This window comes from Stomoxys calcitrans, chromosome 2 (assembly GCF_963082655.1).
Source record: "Stomoxys calcitrans chromosome 2, idStoCalc2.1, whole genome shotgun sequence".
NCBI lineage: Eukaryota > Metazoa > Arthropoda > Insecta > Diptera > Muscidae > Stomoxys > Stomoxys calcitrans.
In genome coordinates this window covers 108,769,015-108,792,000 of record NC_081553.1, presented here as the reverse complement: position 1 = coordinate 108,792,000, position 22,986 = coordinate 108,769,015, and the positions used below count along the sequence as shown (strand labels likewise).

Here is a 22,986-nt window from a genome sequence, read left to right as displayed (position 1 = left end):
ACTCCAATGCAACCCTGGGTCAAGGAACCCAGACGAAAAGTAGTCGGTGTCCAAGCTGGTGCAATCATACACTCCATCATGCAATCGTAGGCAAATTGTATCGCCTCGAAACCAAAATCACTATCAAATAGAAGGCTTCCTACAATTAAAAACAATTGCCTGTCTTCTGTAACTCTTATGCCCCATCGTAGTCGCTATCGATGTGAGAGTCTTAGTCAAACCAATCTGACGTACAACACATCCGAAGAGATTATTTATTTGTAATTGATGAAGAGCCAATATCCATTGCCCGTCCCATTGTCATATTAATGATCTGTGCATTATTGCAAAATGCCTTTCCACTCATACAATAAAATATAACAAGGTCTAGCAAAAAAATCTATCATTTTGCCGGTACCACTAGGTAAGTATGGGTTAAAGCTGTCTCCTTGGACAAACTTAAAAACAGTGGGTGGCAGTAAATACCGGTGAAAGAGAATTAGTAGATAATGACCGTAGGGTCCATGTACCAATCGTCTTACAGTGTAGCTCGCCAGTGTTAGCCACCTGACAACAATTAAGTCCAAGGAAACAAAACGCAGATCGTAACATCTTCTGTGAATCCAAGTCCCATAAAGTCTATCGAACAAAAAAAATTAGGTGTTAAATCCGTGCCTTATCCACAAAAATACATAGACCGACAGCCAGTACGGCCAAATAGGTCCATGTAAACATTATCCACAGTATTCACAAACTTAAAACAGCTTCATCGTAGGTTCATTTGAATATTCTATAAAGGAAATCTGTCAAATAAGCCCACTCTAACGCTGCTTTAAGTTTTATGAATATGGCCATACATCCCGTAGCACAGTCATGTATCAATCATATACATATGTCCCAGCAAAAAAAAAAAAACTAAGTCAACAGCGGCCGTTACAATAGGTGTTGGTAATTATTTTATTCATCTTCAAAGCTCTGCCTAAAAAATTTAAAAAAATCAAGTTTACAGCAAGATATACATATTGGAAGCTAAGACTGGCGAAACCCTATATACGTTCATTAGTTTCACGGGAAAGGAAATAATGAATGTTTAGAAAATGCAAAGGACTCCAACTGCATGCCACTGAGAGCAAAATTCTGCTTGCCGCTTGTTTCAAGATAATTCTCATTTATCTATATTAACAAGCGCCGCCAACTAGTCAATGTACGAAGTTCAAATGCTTTATCTATATATAATTTATTTATGGAACATGTACCACCGATTCCAAAAGGCTGGTGTTGCCAACACATGTGTATGTTGGTAATACTGAAAATGTTCTATGCAGCTCAATTCATGTACTTAATAATGACAGTAAGTGACTGTTACGAGATGTGTTTAGTAGTCCTAATAAACAGCAATTTTATTTTTAATGTTTTGATCAGAAAGCTTGTTGTCAAATGTTTAAATCAATCATAATTTATAAAAAAGTTGACCTTAAAATATGTATAAAAACGGTTAAAATCCATTAAATACGAAATGCAATTTCGTTGGATATGAAAGTGTGCTCTATCATGAGTGTTGCAGTCGATTTGGCTTTAAAAGTGTGGTTTCGGAACAGGTAAGTGACCCTAAGACATGAGAAACACAAATTTTGCTGTAAGGAATAAATATGCAAAAACGTAAGTGCGAGCAAAGGGAGGCCTGAGTATGAGAAATGAAGTCCGACAAATTCAACAGCATAAGTTGTAATCTAGAGATTATGATAAGGGAATACGAGAAACAGGCAGCCAACGGATGTTAAAGGTAGCTATTCAGGTGACACCGCGAGGTGGTATGTGTTCACATTTGAAATGAAGGAAGACCAAGATAAGACTGGATTTTGCCAAGTCATAACCAACCAGAACCGTTGCTTGGTTTCCAACAGCCCCAAGTCACCTATGTAGCATTTTATTAGAGCAAAAATGTTACTGGCATTTGTTTAGATTCACAATAGGTATGCAGATTTTGACAATCCTAATGCTGTTCATGTGGCATTTCCACTTTGTGTTTTAGCAAGCGACACATCCCTGGCTGATGACAGTCACTTAAACGATGTCGATTGTGCCATCCTCGGAAAATGCGTTTATCTCCTATCAACAACCCAGTACCGTCTGTGACCTAAACGTCCTGGTTGTTATAACCATGATGTCCAGTTTACTGTCTGTAATGATGTTCACAATCGGCGCGCTCGCGTTAACACGCCACCGCCCGTATCTCCACCTTCAGCATTGTACTACGGTCAGGCAGTCGGAAAAATATATCAGTCACACCCTTCCCTCTGGCTTTAATCTATCCTTGTAGCATAAACTTACAGGTGACAATACCAGTGTATCGTCTTGGATTGGATTGCCTAGACCCTGCCGCCGGCACCAGTACTGAGACTGCTGGTGGCGTGCCCTCCAACCTAATCTTATCTTAGGTTAATGATCTTGGTCTGATAGTCGACTTCTGTCGCATCCAAATGACTCAGAGAAGTGACAGATCAAGTCTCTGATGCGAATCAAGCCCGCAATACCCGCAATAAAAGAGGGATAACCAAGTTCTTGCCAAGATTTGAACCCGGGCTGCCAGCGTCAAAGGCGTCAGACCGATCTGAACCATATAAGACACGGATGTCGAAAAGCCTAACTTAGTCACTGTATCAAATTCAGCGAAATCGGATATAAATGCGCCTTTTATGGGGCCAATACTTCAAATTGAGAGACCGGTCTATGTGGCAGCTATATCCGAATCTGCAGGATGACTCTTGCTGATACACATTCCACAGCCTATCGTGTGATCTCTTTAATATCCTGCTGGAGAAGATTATACGAGATGCAGATGTGAATAGATATGGCACACTACGCACAAGACAACACATGCTGCTCGCCTATGCCGGCGTAAAAGAATCGAAAGAGAATCAGTGAAAATGGGTCTGGCAGTAAATGGAATTTATGGTATCAACTCCCAAAACGCCAACTGATCGAAAAAAGAAAATGAAGAAAGAAACTGCAACCTTGAGATAGTCAGTAACTTTATCTACCTCGACACCGCCGCAACCGAAACGAATGACACCAATTTTGAAATAAAGCGAGGAATAATACTGGTAAACAGATGCTACTTTCGATTAAGCAAGCAGTTTAGAAACAAGGCCACCTCTCGACAGTCGAAGATTACACTAAACAAGACACTGATACGAGTACTACCCGTGTTGTTATATGATTCTGAGGCATGGGTAAAGCAGACGAGGCAGTGCTTGGAGTGTTTGAGAGAAAACTTCTTTGTAAAATATATGGACTAGTTTGCGTTAATGTAGAATATAGGCATCGTATGAACCACGAGCTGTATGAACTGTATGACAACGAAAGCATAGTTCATAGGTCATGTTGTCAGAATTTATGAAGAAGCTCCACCAAAGAAGTCTTTTGAAGGCAAACACGCAATGACAAAAGCCCGATGAAAATATCAAGTGGTGAGAGACGCCTCGGAACTTGGTGTCAGTCGGAACTTGGTGTCAGAAGATTGAGGCGCTTTGAACGCTTTTCTACGTTCGGCTAGTGGAACAAATGTTCTGTCATAGCCAATTAAAGTAAAGTATATGGAGAATCACACGAACTCAGTATTTAGGCAATAGCCGGTATCGCCCGACTTTCCACTGAGACTCTCCATTCGATATCGCTGATTGTTCACAACTGCAATTGTAGCTACTCCATATACGAAGCATCCTTATGGGGAAGTGCCTGTTAGCTGCCAGCTGAGCTGAGCTTAACATTTACTTTTAAAACCATTAGTTATGACATCGTTTTCTCGTCATATAAGCGTTGCAATATCACTTTGATAAGCCTAAAACCAAAGTGCTTTTGAGATTTTTATTCCATTTCATTTCTATTCCATGCAATCTGCATGGAATTATGCAACATACGATTGGTGGCCAACGTAAAATATTGTACAACAATAGTGCACCCAAACCATGAGCTTGACCTTGTGAAAGTTGCGGCAACCTTATGAAAGAAATTAAAACTTTTCATTTTCCCCCCAATCACGACTGCATTTGTATGCCTCATTACTACCATTGAACTCGTTGTTGGAGGAAAGTAAACAAAACACGATAGGATAATCATATTTAATAGATAAATTATACAATGTATGGCATTGAAAAGTCTTGTATAATTGTATTCAAATCAAAAGCTAGGAATTAAAGAAGGAACCCTGAATAGTTGAATGGAAAACAAAACTTTGTATTATGAAATGTTAAACGCAACTCTAAATTCGAAGTTAGGGACAGGAATGGATAACCTTCCTACTCAAGTGTTGGCTATGTCTTCAAATAGATGCCAAACTGACCGTATCGAATGCCTTCGATAGGTCCAGTGCCAAGAGGACGATCCTATAGCAAGGCCTGGCTTGATTGGAGCTGCGGCAAATGTGTGCAGTGATAGCATGCAAAGCGGTTGTTGTGCTATGCAGCCTTATAAATCCATGCTGATGATCGACGAATGGAAATTCTCCAATGAGGCTCGGGAGGAGCAATGCCTCAAGCGTCTTGGCTACTAGGCGGCCACCGTAGAGGTTAGCATGACCGCCTATACCGCTAAACGCTTGGGTTCGAATCCTGGCGAGACCAAAAAATTTGAAAAAATTTTCAGCGGTGGTTTTCCCCTCCTAATGCTGGCAACATTTGTGAGGTACTATGCCATGTAAAACTTCTCTCCAAAGAGGTGTCGCACTGCGGCACGCCGTTCGGACTCGGCTATAAAAAGGAGGCCCCTTATCATTGAGCTTAAACTTGAATCGGACAGCACTCATTGGTATGTGAAATGTTTGCCCCTGTTTTTTAGTGGAATGTTCATGGGCAAAATTTGCGTATTTGTCTTGGCTACTAGTGAGCGAAGGGAGATCAGTCTATTCGTCTTCCCCAGACTCGGATCCTTCAGTAGCTTCAGTAGCGGGATAAACTCTGCCCATCTTCCAGACATCGGGAACCTTAAGAGTGTTCAAAGCTAGGTTGAGGACAGGTGTAAGGTACTTAACTCCAGGTAGATCCAAATTCTTCAGCATAAGTGAAGAGATTCCGTCGGGACCCAACGCCTTTGATGATTTTGCGCTACCCTTTTATTTCCACATTTAAATCGCTGACAGCGTCCGACGAAAGCTGTTTATGTTCGCACAGCATCTTGCAACCTATTAAGTTTACTATATTCCTGTAGCTACGTAAGGCCAGAGCAAGATCGGAAATATAACCAGTCCATGCACCGGTTTCACCTCACCGACACCGACCGATGATGGAGGTGGTTCTGGCAAGCATAACAGAACCAGGGTCCGGGGTTCTTTTCATTCCCGTCACGGACCAGTAGCGTGCGGAGAAGGCACTCCGGGAAGTGCATCTCCCATGACGAAAAAAAGATGAACACATACACTGAGGCGGCAGCCCTTGTCGATGAGGATTTCATCGGGTCAATCTGGTGCGTACAACCGGCTGCCATGGGATTGTTAAATACCTTTGAACGTATAGGGCTATCGAAAGCGGCTTTGTAGTAAACAAAGAGATGGTAGGTGTTGATTTGTCCTTTTCGGGTCTTTTCCAGGATTTGGCGAAGTGTGAATATCTGGTCTATAGTGGATTTACGAGATCTAAAGCCGCATTGATAGGGACCAATTATATAATTGACTTTAGGTTTTAATCTTTCACACAGTACGCTCTAGAGTATCTTGTATGCGATGGGGAGGAGATTTATTCCTCATGTCTCCTTTCGTGTTCTTCTAGCCAGATCACGCAGATAAGCTGATGCATAGGGCTTACCAGCGTGTCGCCTCCTGTCTTAAATAGTTCAGAGGGCAACCCTTCGGCTCCTGCTGCTTTGTTGTTCTTTAGTCGGGTCATACTTGGACCTCATTCTGAGTAGGTGATACAGATTCTATACCATTATTAGGGATTGGTTCTGGCTATGAGTAATGGCCACAATCATCGGATACTAGCAGCTGGGAAAAGTGTTCTTTCCATATCCTTAGCACACTATCTGTAGCAGTTACAAGATTTCCTTCTTTGTCTCTGCAGAAGGATGTGTCTGTACCAAAGCCATCGGTTTGATTTTTAATTCTTTGGTAGAACTTCCGAACTTCATTCTGATTCCTGAACATCTCTCGATTCGCTCATACTCACGTCTTTCCATTTCCTTCTTTTGTCTGCGGAAGAGACGTTTCGCCTCTCTCCTTATCTCCCGATACCCTTCGCCTAAGAGTTGCTACTGACTGTAACGTTGCCTTGTATGCCGCATTTTTGGTTTAAGTAGCTTGGGGGAGGTTTTTGGTACCCAAGTAGAGTGGGCAATGTTTTGGCATTGCTCTGCTATACTATCAGACAGGGAATGCTTTCTTCAAGCAATTGAGTTAGCCGTTGCAGCATTTCGATGTCCAGTTTCCGTGCAGTATCAGATCGTACGTTTCTCGCCAAACTAAGACGGGTGCGATCCTTTGCTGCAACAAGGTAATGATCCGAATCGATGTTTGCCCCTCGGATCGCTCGTACATCTAATGTGCTGGTTGAATGCCCTTTAGGACAGCAGTCATATTCTCTATCTAGGCGATCGTAGAAAATATCCTCAGTAGGTTCGTTCTTGTCTTCCGTCAGGACATGGGAGCAAATAAGGCTGATGTTGAAGAATTAGGCCTTTGTGCGGATTGTAGCTAGCTTCTCGTCCACAACAGTAAACCTGGAGACAAGATGTTTTAGTCTCCGACTAACAATACATCCGCCCGTGCGTATACTGTAGCCTCTCTATAAAGAGTGCGGACATTCCAGGTGAAGATACACAAATCATGGTCCTTAAAACGTTTGCGGTCGTCAACATAGGGAGGATCAGTTTTGAATCTTATTAATTTTTTTTTAAATTTATTTCTTCAATTTTTGGGGGTGATGGGCTACTAACCCGACGCCCTAACCCTTTTTTTTTGTTTTACAGGTGAACTCGTGGCACATTTAAGCTCACTATCTTTAACGGTAGCTACTCAGGTGATACCGCGGAGAGGTTTGCCTCCATATTTGAGATGAAGGAAGATCAAGATAAGCCTGTATTTTTCCACGTCCAAACCCATCAGAACCGTTGTTTGGTGTCCAACATCCCCAAGTCGCCCGCTGAATTTAGGACGACCAATTAGAGTGTAAATTGACTTTATGGTTGTCTATTGTGTTACTACAGTAGCGATAGACCAAACCCCTAGTGGGAATCGAACCTTTCAATGTTAATTGGCATATGTTAGTATAGGCTGATATACTGAGACTCGACGCCTATGTACGAACCTTGATGAAAATATGAAAACATTTGTCTATGGTGATTATCCTCATGTTAAATTGTTGGCAACATTTGCGTGTATTTCAGCCATGTTAAATATCTCTCCAAGTTTTCTAAAAATCACCTGTCAAGCTTTTTATTGAGACATGACAGGGATACATGTGTATGGGTTTTGTAAAATGACAACATCGTCCATATCATGCAAATACTAGCATAGGTGAAATGAATAAAACATTTCACCAAAAAAAAAACCAAATCGATATTTAACGGTGTTACAAATTTCCTTAAACAAGTGTGAATCTAATTGCATTATCTTTAATCGATTCAACGCCTGTTTTTCTTTGGAGCAACCACTGTATGCAATGGTCATTTCCATTTCATTTCATATCTGGTATCATCAATCCTGCTCGCCTTTCCATGAGCTGAACAATTATTTTGACAAATACTCGTATTTCCTAATGGTCAATTTACATGAAGCTGGCAAACGGCCATTCCCGCTTGCTGTTGGTAAGCCTATCTATCTTTTCAGTTTTCTGTTTCTGGCCAACAATGGGACGGACGCTGGCACGCATTACACATCCTGTCCAGGCCAGTTATGGTCATACATACATACGGATGGAATTCAATAAATACCGGTAGACCACGAATGATCTTCAAATACTAACAATGAGAAATGGAAAACCTGAAATAAAATGAAATTGAGGAACCACTAAGGAATTATTGCGCAATATTGTATAGGAGTGTGGTAAAGCAACTTCCTCCAAGTCCCAAAAAACTTTGACTTGGGGAAAACATAGTGGTAACATTCAAATATTTCATAAATATTGGAACGTACACATCCTCTATGGGGCACACCACAATTTTTAATTTGCCACAAAGACAGGTTTGTTTTTCAGGCTACAAATTTTCCGTATTTGGCACATATCCTGACCAGGGGGGCATTTGTTTTTTTTTGTTTTGTTACATCAACGAAAGTAGTTCATGGAAATTGTAATGGCATTGGTGAAGGTTGGCGTTCATCTTCATGATTATAACCTTAGTAATCGAGATGTTCGTACTTACATCCTCATCGTTGTGATCATGATCACCATCAACAGATGGCCAATGGGATTTCATTGGTTTTCTTAGAGTTGGTGAAAAAAACCACACAACTGCTTTGGGGAATACTCGTAGGCTTGTTACTTCGAATGCCTTTTACAATTTCCGTTGTAAAAAGAATTTGTTGTTTGTTTGGTTTTTGTGGCATTGAGGCTTGTTTAGATTTAACATTGAAGAATGAAGTTCAATGCCTTGGAAGCAACTTGACTTTCGATTTTGTTGCAACACTGGCTTTCAACTTGTTTACTCGTCACAGTTTGGAACACTTCAAAATATGATGCTAAAATGTTTTTATGTTCTTCATCGTCTTTATCTAGACATGTCTGTCTGTCTGAGACTTTGTACAAAAAAAAAACGAGTAAAAAAAAAGATATCGGTTGGGTCGAACTTTGGACACCCACCACCTCGGGTATATATGTAAACCATCTTTCGTCAAAATCCCGTGAAAATTTTAACCTTTTTAGTAGCTATATCTAAAAATAAACCAATCTGAACCATAACCGACACGTATGTTGAAAACCCTAACATAAGTCACTTCGTCAAATTTCAGTGAAATCGGTTTATAAATACGCCTTTTATGGCCCGAAAACCTTAAATCGAGAGATTCAATCTGGACCGATCTATGTCCAAATCTGCACCGATCTGGGCCAAACTTAAGAACGATTTCGAAGGTCCTAACACAACTCACTGTCCCAAATTTCGGCGAAATCTTGACATTTTATGGGCGCACGACCTTAAATCGAGAGATCGGCCTATATGGCAGCTATATCCAAATCTGGACCGATCTGGGCGAAATTGAAGAGGGTATCGACTGGCTTAACACAACTCATTCTCCTAAATTTCGGCAAAATCTGATAATAAATGTGGCTTTTATGGTCCCAACACTCGGCGGATCGGTTTATATGACATCTATATCCAAATCTGGACCGATCTGAGCCAAATTGAAGAAAAATGTCGAAGGGCCCAATACAACTCACTGTCCCAAATTTCGGCGATATAGGACAATAAATGTGGCTTTTATGGGCCTAAGACCCTAAATGGGCGGATCGGTCTCTATGGGGGATATATCAAGATATAGTCCGATATAGACAATCTTCGAACTTAACCTGCTTATGGACAAAAGAAGAATGTGTGCAATGTCTCAATATCTCTATTTTTAAAGTCTGTAGCGCGATTTCAACAGACAGACGGAAGGACATAGCTAGATCGTCTTAGATTTTTACGCTGATCAAGAATATATATCGGAAATGGATATGGTTGCAAACGGAATGACAAAATGAACATAACCCATCCTTTGGTGGTGGGTATAAAAAGGGGCAAATTTCTCACATAGTAATGAGTGCTGTCCGATTCAAGTTTAAGCTCTATGATGGGGGACCTCATTTTTATAGCCGGGTCCGAACGGCGTGCCGTTGTGCGACACCTTTTTGGGGAGAAAGTTTTACATGGCTAGTACATCACAATTGTCGCCAGCATTAGGGGAAATTTTTTTCTGATTCGAACCCAGGCGTTCAGCTTCTGCTCTACGGGGGACAAGAAATTCCAAGTTATGGTAAAGGTACTGGCTCAATAGAGCTAAACCCAATAGGGTTTGTTGTTAGCAGGACAAAATTTGTTTGTTGGAATACTTGGTAAGGGAAATGAGCGATATCTATCAACATGTATTAAACACGGTATTCATTTTTGTATATTGGTAGCCATATTTGTCAAAAATCTTCCTTAAAAAAGCTGTCAACAACTGTTCTCGTTTGCTATAGCCATCATAAAGAGGGATCGCCTTATTTTAGGTATTTTAAAGATCTCATACACCTGCTATCGATTTTGTTCTCATTAAGCTTATCCTTAGGTAGTGGAAAACCTTCTTGACATTTCGGGTTTCCAGTTTATAGGAAAATCCGTGCAAAAAATTGGCAATACAGATCAACGTCTTGGCATAGCCCCCATTTGAAAAATATATTTTAGCTTCTGACACATTTTCCTTCTTGCTTTCTTCCCGACCAAATGTGGTCCATATTTATTGAGTCTATGCTGTTGGTCAGTGTAGATATATCTTTTGCTGTTGCTATTGTTACTTCAAGCATTTCCGTTTTGAATTTAATTGAATATTGCAATCATACTCTTCTATAAACTGGTAAATAAGCTGACTTAAAAATTGTTTGATACAAAACAGTTAAATCATAATTCATTTCAGAAAATCCCTAGGACCACGATTTTATACAAAACAATTTTATTGTGTAAGAATTGAATGTTTCTCTACCAGTCCAAAAAAATGAAAATTTGCCTTTGAATATTGCATTAAGAACAGGGGCAAACTTCTCTCATGTGAATTAGGGGCCTCCTTTTTAAAGCGGATTTCTTTGAAAAGTTTTTATATGGAAAGTACTTCAGAAATGTCGCCTACATGATAACAAGATGTTCTCGCCAGGATTCGAACCCAGGCTTTCAGCGTCGGAGGCGGCGGTAGTCTCGTTCCAGTCTTAAAAAATTATAAATATCGAACAATGCTTAGTTGAAACGACACTCAATAGAAAAACAAGAAAACAAGGTGTTATACAAGGCCGGACCAAACTTGTTTATCCATCACCATGCATTTTGGATGATCTTTTTGACGGCAATATCAACAGCTCGACCTACGTTTACCGTATTCAGGAGGTGCTCATTCATCGAAATTGAATGAATAAACACTTCATGAGTTCAGTAAGGCAATATCTAAATCTCTTGCATATTTTTATGCCCTCCACCATAGGATGGAGGTATACTCAGATCGCCATTCCCTTTGTAACACATCGAAATATTAATCTAAGTCCTTATAAAATACAAATATTCTTGATCGCCATGAAATTTTAAGTCGATCTAGCCATGTCCTTCCATCTGTCTGTGAACAGCACGCTAACTTTCGAAGGAGTTAAGCCAGGCGTTTAAAATTTTGCACAAATACTTCCTTTTAGTGTAGGTTAGTTGGGATTGTAATAGGCCATGTATAAAGTGATCTTGGATTTTGACTTATTGAGCCCCTAGAGTGTGCAATTATTATCCGATTGGCTAAAATTTACTTCCAATAACTATGCCAAGTATGGCCCAAATCGGTTTATAACCTGATATAGCTCCCATATAAATCGATCTGCCGATATTACTTCTTGATTCCAATTCTTACGCGATTTGGCTGACATTTTGCACAATGATTTCTACTATGGTCTCCAATATCCAAACCAAGTATGGGGCAAATCGGTCAATAATCTGCTAATCTCCAATAGCACAGCAATTCATGTCCATTATCCTTTATTTGCCTATAAAGATATACTGGGCAAAGAACTTGACGAATGCGATCCATGGTGGAGAGTATACAAGTTTCGGCCCGGCCGAACTTAGGACGCATTTACTTGTTAACAGTAAGATTGGTTAGGTTAGAGGGCACGCAACATCGACTGCTAGCCGCTTCACTCGGAGACCTTATGTCCTGCTAATACAGGCCTATACACAATTCAAGAGTAACAAGAGGACTCGTCGTCAGTCTTCGTCATCGCACAATTTGTTTACCTCATCACCCTGCGTTCAAAGCTACGTCAAGGACCTGCTGTAGTAATGACCAATCATCAATATGAAGTCATGATTTCTCAGCCTTTGGGGCATTGTCAACCTGCAACCCACAGCACAAGCCTACGCGCGGTCATCGTAGAAGGCGTCCTCCCTACCTATAAATTCGCACAGTAGAAGGCTCACTGATTCCGTAGCACGATCAACGGCATTATACTCCTGTGCAGCTCGTCGGCCGCTTTGTTCTGCGTCAACCCTCGATGGACCGGAACCCAGAAGAGTCTGACAGCCTTTTCCAAGTGTGAAGACGCTCTTTGCATATTTAAACCAGACTCGACCTCACTTGGCCCGTCATCAGAGCCTTCATTTCCGCCTGACTGTCTATGCATATCGCGAATATCGGATCGGGCCGCTGCTTCCCTACCGACACCGTCTCCGTTGCCTTCAGGACCCCGCCTGAAATTCGCTGCATCCGCCTATAAGATGTCCCATACATTTTAGACCTAACCATGTTTACAGAGGATTCCGTGAAGGGCGAAATGCCAGAGAACCATTTTCGAAACGACGTCCAACTCTCCAACATGGAAGGACTGCCCCAGTATATAATCAGTCTCACCGCATATAGCATGACGCCAAGCCGCATCTCCATACAGCAGCAGAATGGCCAAAGTTGTGCCATGTATCTGACTTCCTTGGTCTTATGGCGGTCCTCGTTGCCACACATCGAACATATAGGTGCAAAGGGCATATATCAAGAATCGTATTCGACGCCCCTCTCCGGTACTCCTCATTGCCCCAGAGATCATCACTGCCGCGGTACCCTGTACCTTCTCGATCATCTTGCGATTAGCACAGTTGTCCAGAGCTTTATGCTACACTAGACACCCATAGGTGAGAATTGACCGAACAATCGCCAAAAATATCCAGTGCACCGTTCCAGCCTAAGCCTCCTTCCTATCTAGTTACTACTGGAGAAGAGCGCATTCATAGCACTTTTGACCTTCTCTTCGACGTTCCTTCTTCATCTAAGTTTCTGGTCAAGAACCACGACCAAGTATTAGGCCTCCGAAGAATGCGGCTACTTTACCCAATTCAGGGCAGATCCCCTGAAAACGCACTGCTTCCACTCCATTCTTAGAGAGAGGAGAGAACAGTACCAGTTCATTCTTTCTAGGGTTTATGCAAAGCCCGTTGACGTCATCTAAACGAGATTCACAATAGTAGACGGGAAGCCTTCACCCTCTCACTCTCGAAAGAACTTAGAATCCTATTGATAACCAAAAGTCAAAATAGATGGGTTAAAACCACTTTCTGTGGATTTCCTCAGGTCACGATCTTCACGATCCAGCCCTTTGTCAGTGATGCCATGATAAACCTGCCTTCATCGTCGTATCAACCCAATTTACCCTGATCTTCATCAGAGAAGCTCCTTCTACGGCCATGAAGGCCTTCAAGAGAAGTCGTCTACACCCAAATTCCTCACGATGTAGCCAGCCAAATGGAACATATCCATTAACAATATATTATTTTCTGTGGAAGAAAAGGATGTAATAGTGGTCGCGTATGCATATGACGTAGCTATTGCGAGAGATCGTCTAATACAGAAGTTCTTCTTTTCAGCAAGTTACCCACAGAGAATGTTACATTAAGAGAAACTCAAAATTCCTGGGTGTTCAAATCAAACATTTTGGAAAAGGCAAGAAAGACAATTCGAGCCCTGTACACTTGCAAGAGATACACATGCAAGAGAGCCATTGGCAAAATTAGGGGTTTAAATCACGTGTTATGCATGCCACATGGTGTTATAATCTAGTGGACGGTGCTTAAAAAGTTCTACTGTTTAATAGTAAACCGGATCCAAGGGATGGCTTGTTTCTGCATCACAGCCTCATTGAGGACGATACCATCTGATGCACGGATTTCATGCTACATCTAATACCCCTGGACATTGTGGCTAGACAAATTGCTGCGACCACTGCCGTGAGGCTAAGGGAGCTTTCTCTTTAGTCATGTGGCGACTACGGACACTGTGTTATCCTTGATACTTGTACAATGTCCGATGTTCCAGGCAGTGTGGATTACACCCTGCCTGAGTCGATATTCATGATAGAACCGATTGGAACTACAATATCCCTGGTAATAGAAGTTAAATAGACTTCTATACTGACGGTTTAGCATCTATACTGATGGTTTAGCATGCTTTAGCAGAAGCTCGATGAGGACATCGAGGAAGAAGAGACTATAGAACCTCTGATGTGTGTGTCCCGAGCTGCCAGTCAGAACGAGTTTCACTTTACGTTCTCATTTCTTTCAAAACTTGTCTGATTTAGTGGATGGGAGCATTCGCATGTTGTTGGGGTTTTAACGCGACCTTTTCCTGCTCCTTTGGTATCACAATGGACGAAAACGTCTAAGTGAGTCTGATGGAAGATTACCACTTAAATATAACTTTACCTAACCAACCACATCATGAAGGGCTCTCACAACCGATCAGCCCTTAGTGTACACAAGCTGATAGCCGCATAGCAATTCAGGGTTGAGACGGTCTCTAATGCAAGTGTCAATTAGTTTCTCCACGGTCTTTATGAAAAATTGATTTGCCTGTAGCCCATGGATAAAGAATGGCTCGGTTTCCCCGCTTTTAACATAAAAACCACTCTAAAAAAAATCACTCCCTCCACCCAGTCGTAAGTAGTGTATCAAAACGCAGCTTCCAAAGATCATCCTAAGCAGTCGTATAGCATACGATCCAGTTCTTTGCAACATAGCAAACTTTCAAAGTCCCTGCATTTGAGCTCCAGGTTGACCCAGACAATTGTCCCCAAATTTTATTTGGGCTACCTCCAAATTGCAAATTAGCTAATGAACTTTCCATTTAGGAAATGCGGGAAACCTTTTCACATATCACATGTCCGATAGAAGTTTAAGCTCAATGAAAATGCACCTCCTTTTTTCCCGAATCGGAACTGCATGCTGCAGAGCGACACCACTTAATAGAGAAGTGTACGTTGCAGATTACCAAAGCTTAATGGACTTTGTGAACAGGGACTCAAGATAAAAAATCGGGAGATCTGTTTATATGGGACCTACATCAGGTTTTAGACCGATTTGGATCATGCTGGCACAATTCGTAACAGAACACTCCTAGCACGATTGTTGGAAGTAGGGATATGTACGTAAGTTGTCGTTTCACGCGTGAATCACGTGTTTCGTAAGATTCAATTCCAATCATGTGATCTAGATTGAATTAAATTTCTTCGTACGTGAGCGTGAGTGTGCGAAATCTTGCACACGACACTTATCACGACTCACGAGAAAAGTCACGACTCACAACAGTTGCATAAAAATAATAGAGGAAATAAGTGATTGTTTAGGGGTGTTTAATTTTATACATTGATATTCGTACTTTAAAATACCGTACGATTTTATGGTGATTTTTTCGTGAGAGTCGCGGGAATGGATATTGTCTCGTGAGTGTTTTTGGAAGTTATAAAAATATATTATAAAATTTCAGCTACCTCAGTTAACAATAGCACATTCCAGAGGTTCAGTAAGTCAAATCAGGAGAAAATCTTTAATTTTAGTAACTTTTCTTATGTGCAAGAAGGTTGGGTTAGGTTAGGTTGAAAAGAGGGTGCAAATATTAATCCGCCCCATGCCACTATGGACATACACCTAAGCCAGTAATTGGCTTGTTGTGCGCTCTAAAAACTATAAAGTAACCTCTAAAAAGAACATTTTACTTACAAAATCCTTAATTGTTTTCAATACCACTCCGCCAAGTTGGTTAATGTCTGGTATTGTGTCTCAACCTAAGTGCCGGTATCTGTTAGACGCGAAAGGCGGGCAATGATAAAGGTAATGCTTCAATGTCTCATCATCTTCCCCGCATGCCCTACACATGCTATCACTTGTCACACCGATTTTACTTAAGTGAGCTCGAAGTCCTATGTATCCCGTTATGATACCAATAGCTATACTGACCTCCTTCTTACTTCCTTTCAGTAATTGTCTCGTCTTCTCACGATCTGGATCCCCCCAAAGGATTTTCGCCGTCCTACAGATCGTTTCGCTGTTCCGCAATGTTGCATGCGTATTCGTCGCCCACTCCTCAGACTGCGTCGACCCGAAAGGCTTCGGGTAAACCAAGTTTATTGACGGCAGTCCTCTGGCCTTCACCGCTAAATCGTCTGCCCTTTCATTTCCCCTTACTTCGTTATGGCCCGGCACCTAAACGATGCGGATTTTGCCATCCTCAGAGAAGGCGTCAATCTCCTTCTTAGACTGCAAGACTGTTCGTGAACTTACCGTCCTGGTTGTTATTGCCCTTATGGCAATTTTACTGTCGGTAAAGATGTTCACACTCAATGTCCTCAAGTTAGTACCACACCACTTCGCGCATTCCGTGATCGCCCGGATCTCCGCTTGCAGGATCGTATTATGGTCAGGCAGTCTAAAACAGCCCCTGGGTTCTCAATGTAGACCCCCAGGCCCACTCTGCCCTCTAGCTTTGATCCATCCATGTAACATGATCTTCCAGATGGCAATACTAGGGCACCGTCAATCCAAGACTGTGCTGATGGCAGCAGTGCCTCGCACTTGACTTCAAGGTTCATCTCAGGTATCCGATCGGAAACCTCTTCCCTTCCTTCCAGGTTTATTATCGTCGCCTTGATTATACCGCGATGGTATGAGCTGCTCCCATCCTCAATCCATTCTCCCATCGCCTTAAGTCTCATAGCTGCTGTGGCTTCCTCATACTTAATCTGTATGTCAATGGGTCGGATATCTAGAATAGTCTCCAGTGCCCTAGTGGGAGCGATGAGGACCACTCATCGCACCGCCTATGGCAAGACATCATGTTCTCTGAACCTGTTGTATGGCTCTTATGTTGCACTTTTTCTCCATAGCAGTCCACCAAACTACTGAGGCGTAAGTAAGTATTGGTCTAATCACGCTCCTGTGGACTATCCTCGGATTCAGGCCCCATTTCGAGCCTACGGCCCGTCTACATAGTGCCCAACATCTGTGAGCCTTCTCAGTACGCTCCTGAAAGTGACGCTTCCAATTAGGTTTCCCATCCAAGATTACTCCTACGTATTTGAACTTGTCAGATATCGAAATCGTGTTATTGAGGAAACTGGGTGCGATAAATTGGCCCAACTTCGTCTTCCCCGTGGACAGGCATATTTCCGTCTTCTCTGCGTTAACATTGAGACCTCTGGGTCTAGCCCAGTCATATGCCATATGCGCAAGTAGGTAATTATAATTAGCATTGCAAGATTTTCAATTTTATGCTTACTTTATTGTATTTATAGTCTTCATGCATCTGCATTATGTATCCTAAAACACACTGACATAATTTATCCATGCCTTCAAAGTACTAACTGGCTATGCTTGAAAGGATATGTTACTTCCAAAACCTACTGGGAAACATCGAACTCGAAAGAAATGCCGTACATATTTTCGGCTTAAATTTAATTTGTAGTCCAAATTTCATAACATTGAATGTTACCTTATACGATGGATTGTTCAGTAGTATTTCTGCAAATCTTAGATAATCAAAGAAGGGGGACTATGCAATTTTCAAATGTATTTCCTAAACGAAACAGCAAGCCTCAATAGAGATCGCTTGAGAAGCTACCTTCTTACTAAGGCAGTTCAGCAGCTAGGCTGACTGAGAAGTAATCATCCAAGCGAATGGCTAAAATTCATTTCTTTCCACTGCGGCATCCATATGTTGCAGCTGCATTTTGTCTTTTTTGCAATCAAAACTACTGCCATAGTTGTTGCTACTTGTGCCGCTTTACTTCCTGGCGCTGAACCTGAACTCTAGTTTTTGAATTAAGTTATGATGACATGAGCCTCCTTGGGCAAAAAATTAATAGAAAAACGGTAGTGGCACTAGCAGCAAACAGTAGATCGAATAGTGCAACCAACAGAGGAATAACTTGATCAAGAAACTGCCGCAGAGTGCCACCGGCTACGGCTGCTGGCAGCATTTCCAACATTTTTCATGTTACAAAACTGATTTTTTTACAACGTTGCCATCGTTGCAGCAGCAATTACTGGCTACGTTTATATTTATGGATAGACTAGTAGTAGTTGTATTAAAGATACCTCCCTCCCCCATTATATGCGATAGCTGCAAATATTTATGGCGGAATGCATGAATGCCATATACTGGTTGTTGGTTGTTGTCGGATTTTTGACTGCGACCGGTCGTCAGAGTTTGTTACATTTAATGTTACGCCTTTTGTTATCGACCAATATTTCTTGGCCTTCACTTTGCCAAAAAACTAGAGCACTGTGGAGTGATTTGAAGAAAATGGCGAAAAAAAATTAGATTTAACAAATAAAAGCGTGCTAAGTTCGGCCGGGCCGAATCTTATATACCCTCCACCATGGATCGCATTTGTCGAGTTCTTTTCCCGGCATCTCTTCTTAGGCAAAAAAAGGATAAAAGAAAATATTTGCTCTGCTATTAGAGTGATATCAAGTTATGGTCCGATTCGGACCATAATTAAATTATATGTTGGAGGCCTGTGTACAACTTCAGCCAATTCGAATAAGAATTGCGCCTTTTGGGGGCTCAAGAAGTAAAATAGAGAGATCAGTTTATATGGGAGCTGTATCAGGCTATAGATCGATCCATACCATAATAAACACGTATGTAGATGGTCATGAGGGATTTGTCGTACAAAATTTCAGACAAATCGGATAATAATTACGACCTCCAGAGGCTCAAGAAGTCAAGATCCCAGATCGGTTTATATGGCAGCTATATCAGGTTATAGACTAATATGAACCATATTCGGCACAGTTATTGGAAATCATGACAAAACACGCCATGCAAAATTTTAGTCAAATCGGATAGGAATTGCGCCATCTAGAAGCTCAAAAATCAAGAACTCAGATCGGTTTATATGACAGCTATACCAGGTTATGGACCGATTACAACCATTCTTAGCACAGTTATTGGAAATCATAACAAAACACGTCCAGGCTAATCGAATAAGAATTGCGCCCTCTAGTGACTCAAGAAGTCAAGATCCAAGATTGGTTTATATGGTAGCTATATCAAAACTTGAACCGATATGGCCCATTTACAATCCCAACCGACCTACACTAATAAGATAAGCCAAATCGGATAAGAATTGCTCGCTCTAGTGGCTCAAGAAGTCGAAATTCAAGATTATACGGCAGAATTTCTGCAAAATCTGCAAAATTTCAGGCAAATCGAATAAGAATTGCGCCCTCTAGTGACTCAAAAAGTCAAGATCCAAGATCGGTTTATATGGTAGCTGTATCAAAACATGGACCGATATGGCCCATTTACAATCCCAACCGACCTACACTAACAAGAAGAATTTGTGCAAAATCTCAAGGGTCCAGCTTTACTCCTTCGAAAGTTAGCGTGCTTTCGACAGACAGACGGACGGACGGACATAGCTAGATCGACATAAAATGTCATGACGATCAAGAATATATATACTTACGTGGTCTCAGACGAATATTTCGGGTAGTTACAAACAGAATGACGAAATTAGCATACCCCCACCCTATGGTGGAGAATATAAAAATACTCCTAGTATGAGGGAATACAAATTTCGGCACTTGCATTGTAATATTCCAAAATTTTTTGATCATTGACCTAGGGCCATTTTTCTTCAATTAGAGATCAGGAATTATTTAATCGACTTTTTTAGTCGCTTTTTTTAATTGATGTTACGGATATCTGCTCGAAGTTTTGCTCAATGACGGTTAGTAAGTTTTTTTTGCTTTGACTAAAAGACCTCGAGCGGGGGAAAAACGTTCTGACCGATTATCCTTCTCTTACCAGTAGACGAGTTACTACTCTTCCTGAGCCTCTTTGGAGTATTTTAATTTGCCCAACATAGATTTCATGCATAGCACGGTAACTGCTTTTGCGGTGTCATGGGTCGGCCTTTGTTGCCTTGGACCTAACGAAGACTTTCGATACGATCAGCCATACCATGACTTTTGAGAACATCGTCTAACGACTCTATAGCCAAGCATGAGACATTGGATCGCGAAATATTTTTGTGTGGTCGTCAGTCGTAAATATATGTAATTTAGGGGCAAGAAGGCCGTAAACAAATCTTCAGTCACATTCTTCATTCATTCACCACATGGACAGCGGAAGAATGTCAGCAGATGTATGTGAAAGTCTATAGCGATTGCGACCAACAACCATTCCAAAATGCTTGGTGTCACATTTGACAGCCTTTGCAGGTCCATCGCGCATTCTGCTGTCATCTGTGACAAAATCAGAGGTAGAAGTCAGAATCCAAAGTATTACTTGGTCTGACAATGGAAACCTTGTTGACTACATACAAAGCAATTGGCCGGTCAGTGGTAAAGTATGTAGCGTCAGTGCGGATTCACCAGCTGACAGAATGCTGAACCGGCTGAACCGCGACGGGCTGTTTCCTCAGTTTTCATGTAAATCACCTCCTTGCGCAGACTGAGATCCTACAAGTACTTGCTGTCTAAGCAGTATCTACTGGGCTGTTATCGCTGCAGCCATCCAAATCACGAACTTGTGGATAGGCATCCAACGCCCAGAGACGTCCGGCTAGATCTACATGATATAGAGCTAGAGGTTCAGCGCTAAATTGTATTCACGAGAATATGGTAGCGGAAGCGTTCGTTCTTGAAGACCAAACGCCACCCATATCACCTGATGGAGTTAACCTCCTTCGCCAAACCATAATAGTTCTGGCTCAACTGCATTTCGGCAGATGCAGCCTTATCAATTCCTATAGGGCTAGGATTGATGTCAACGTGCTGGAGGTGTGTACTGCGTGTGAACTGGGACCACATATGGGACTATATGCTACGGCCTGATATCACCATCGCACCACCGTTGGGTCTTTAGAGTCCATTCTGAGCCTACTCCTGTTGTTTATATCTGCCGCTCTACCGAAAACAGACAAAGCCCACTAACCACTTAGAGGGTAATACTGATCTAGCTATAAAATTTCCGTGTAAAAAAAGTATCTACTACGCTGTGGAGAAAAAATCCTGAGGAGCGATCCAGAAACACGATCGCTCCAGTTATTGTATATTGACACGCTTAACAGTATGTTTTTGAACCACATACTGTTAAGCGTATCAATATGCAACGATTTGGTTGGCTAGATCATGTTTTCATTCAGCACGCCTACACGTAGGTGCATCCCCGGAGCATCGTTTCACGCTCACCTGAGTGTCTCCTTATCATCCGCGGTCGAAACCATTCCGTCCTTTCCACCTTTTTGGGGTGATATCCTAGAGACACATCTGAGATATAACCGAGATCGGAAAAATCCGGCAAGACAGCTCCGCGGTCATATGACTTATCGTATAGTAACCGGTCGTAACTACCGTCATACGTTTCAGTGACTTCTTATTAAAGGCCATCAGTTCCTATGTGCGCTTCCAGTTAATGGCAAGCCAGAATGTCTGCCATGAGCCCTGACATTTCGTCACCGTCGCCCCACTGGCCAGCCCCTCTAATATGTTTAGTAGATCAACAAGTGGCATGCATACATGAACGACGTCTTTTTCGTCTTCGTTTTGGATTCCCGTAAACTGAAGTTGGCGCTATGTCGTGAACCTGGTGAATATATAGGCAGTTCAAACACTAATGAAATATTTCGACCTTGACTTGCTTTTCAGAATTTCATTTGCGACTGCAGTAATGGCACAGACCACTGCCTGAAAGATCGCATTCTTCTGGTAGTCTTATAAACATACCAATGTCGTATGCCTCAAAGTAGACCCCAATACCGTTCCAGACTCCATCTTTGAGTCATCTGTGTAGACCGAGATTTCATCTTCGTCAAACATGGCATCCGCCTGCCACTCCTTTTCTAGGGAACTGGAGTAACCAAAGATCCCATCTCGAATCGTCTCGGTGCAGGGTGGTCTGAGATCCTCCGTACCCCATGGTGTTTCTTTTGTCACCCGCCTTTTGACCACACTATCGCTCGAGTTCGCGTTGATAATCCTGCTGCGTAGAATACAATCAGTCCACATTGGCGATTATCGACACTATCTCTACATTGTCAGATGCTCCCTCAATATCCAGCAAGGCCTACGTGCGACAGCGAATTGGGCTGGCGAAAGTGGTCTAGGCGTAAATCCGTATAGGACAGAAAGAAGTAACTCTTTTCTGCAGGAGATACATGAACCCAACAACGACACCTGTCTCTTTGGGAGAACCTATAGAAGAGCAGAATATCTGGCTGTTTTGGTGGACGGGAAATTTAACTTCAAATGAAACCTATACACATGTAAGAGATAGAGCTAGGAAACTATCGATAACCGCAAAATTCGATATTTTCGATATTTTGAATAATAAATATCGACAGTATAGGAACTACGTTAATTTCCCATTATCTATATTCAACGAAAATAGGTCAATGCCCAATGACCGAACAAAACCAAATTTAATAAAATCGTTGGAAGTCATGAGAGAAATCATTGTACAAAATGTAAACCCAATCGGGTGATAATTGCGCCATCTATAGGCGCAATGTATCTAAAAGAATAATTTCACTGTCGGATCGCTTATTTTATCTTGTCAATATCGATAGTGCCAGCGATAGTTTGCCAGTTCTAGTAATAGAGCCGTGGACCACAGTTGGAGGTTTAAACCTATTCCTTAGTGGAATGTTCAAGGGTAATTTAGTTAGTTTAATAACATCACCATCCACGAAGGTCGCCATCGCATACTCTATCAGTGGTTCCACCGTTTTCTGATTGCTCTCGGTGTTAGTAGTACCTTGTACTCTCCTCACAAAGCTTGGCGTGCTGGGATCCATAGATAACACTTTGAGCAACCTAGATGCCTCCGATAATCCTTTCAATTCTTCGCAGAATTTTGCCTAGAAAATCATCTGCGCTCTCCTCGTTTCCCTTTTGAACCTGCCCTGGGCCCCACGATATTCATTCCAGCCCTCTGCCGTGTACTCTCTTATCGCTGTGTTAAATAGTTTCTTGGTTTCATTCCACAGTACCTTTAACTCCAATGTCCACAACGATTAGTTCATTTTATGTGGAGGTACCTTTCTGGGCATG

General features: G+C 41.8%; 1 protein-coding gene across 1 annotated transcript in view; it reads left to right on the top strand.

Annotated features, from left to right (window-relative positions):
• Positions 1 to 1,478: 1,478 nt before the first annotated feature.
• LOC106083388 (uncharacterized) overlaps positions 1,479 to 22,986 on the top strand; it is a gene marked incomplete at its 5' end in the record, with an annotated part of 37,654 nt that continues 16,146 nt past the window's right edge. Inside the window, one exon of the mRNA XM_059361582.1 lies at positions 1,479 to 1,577. Within this exon, the coding sequence (XP_059217565.1) occupies positions 1,479 to 1,577 (99 nt within the window). The remainder of the gene's footprint in view (positions 1,578 to 22,986) is intronic.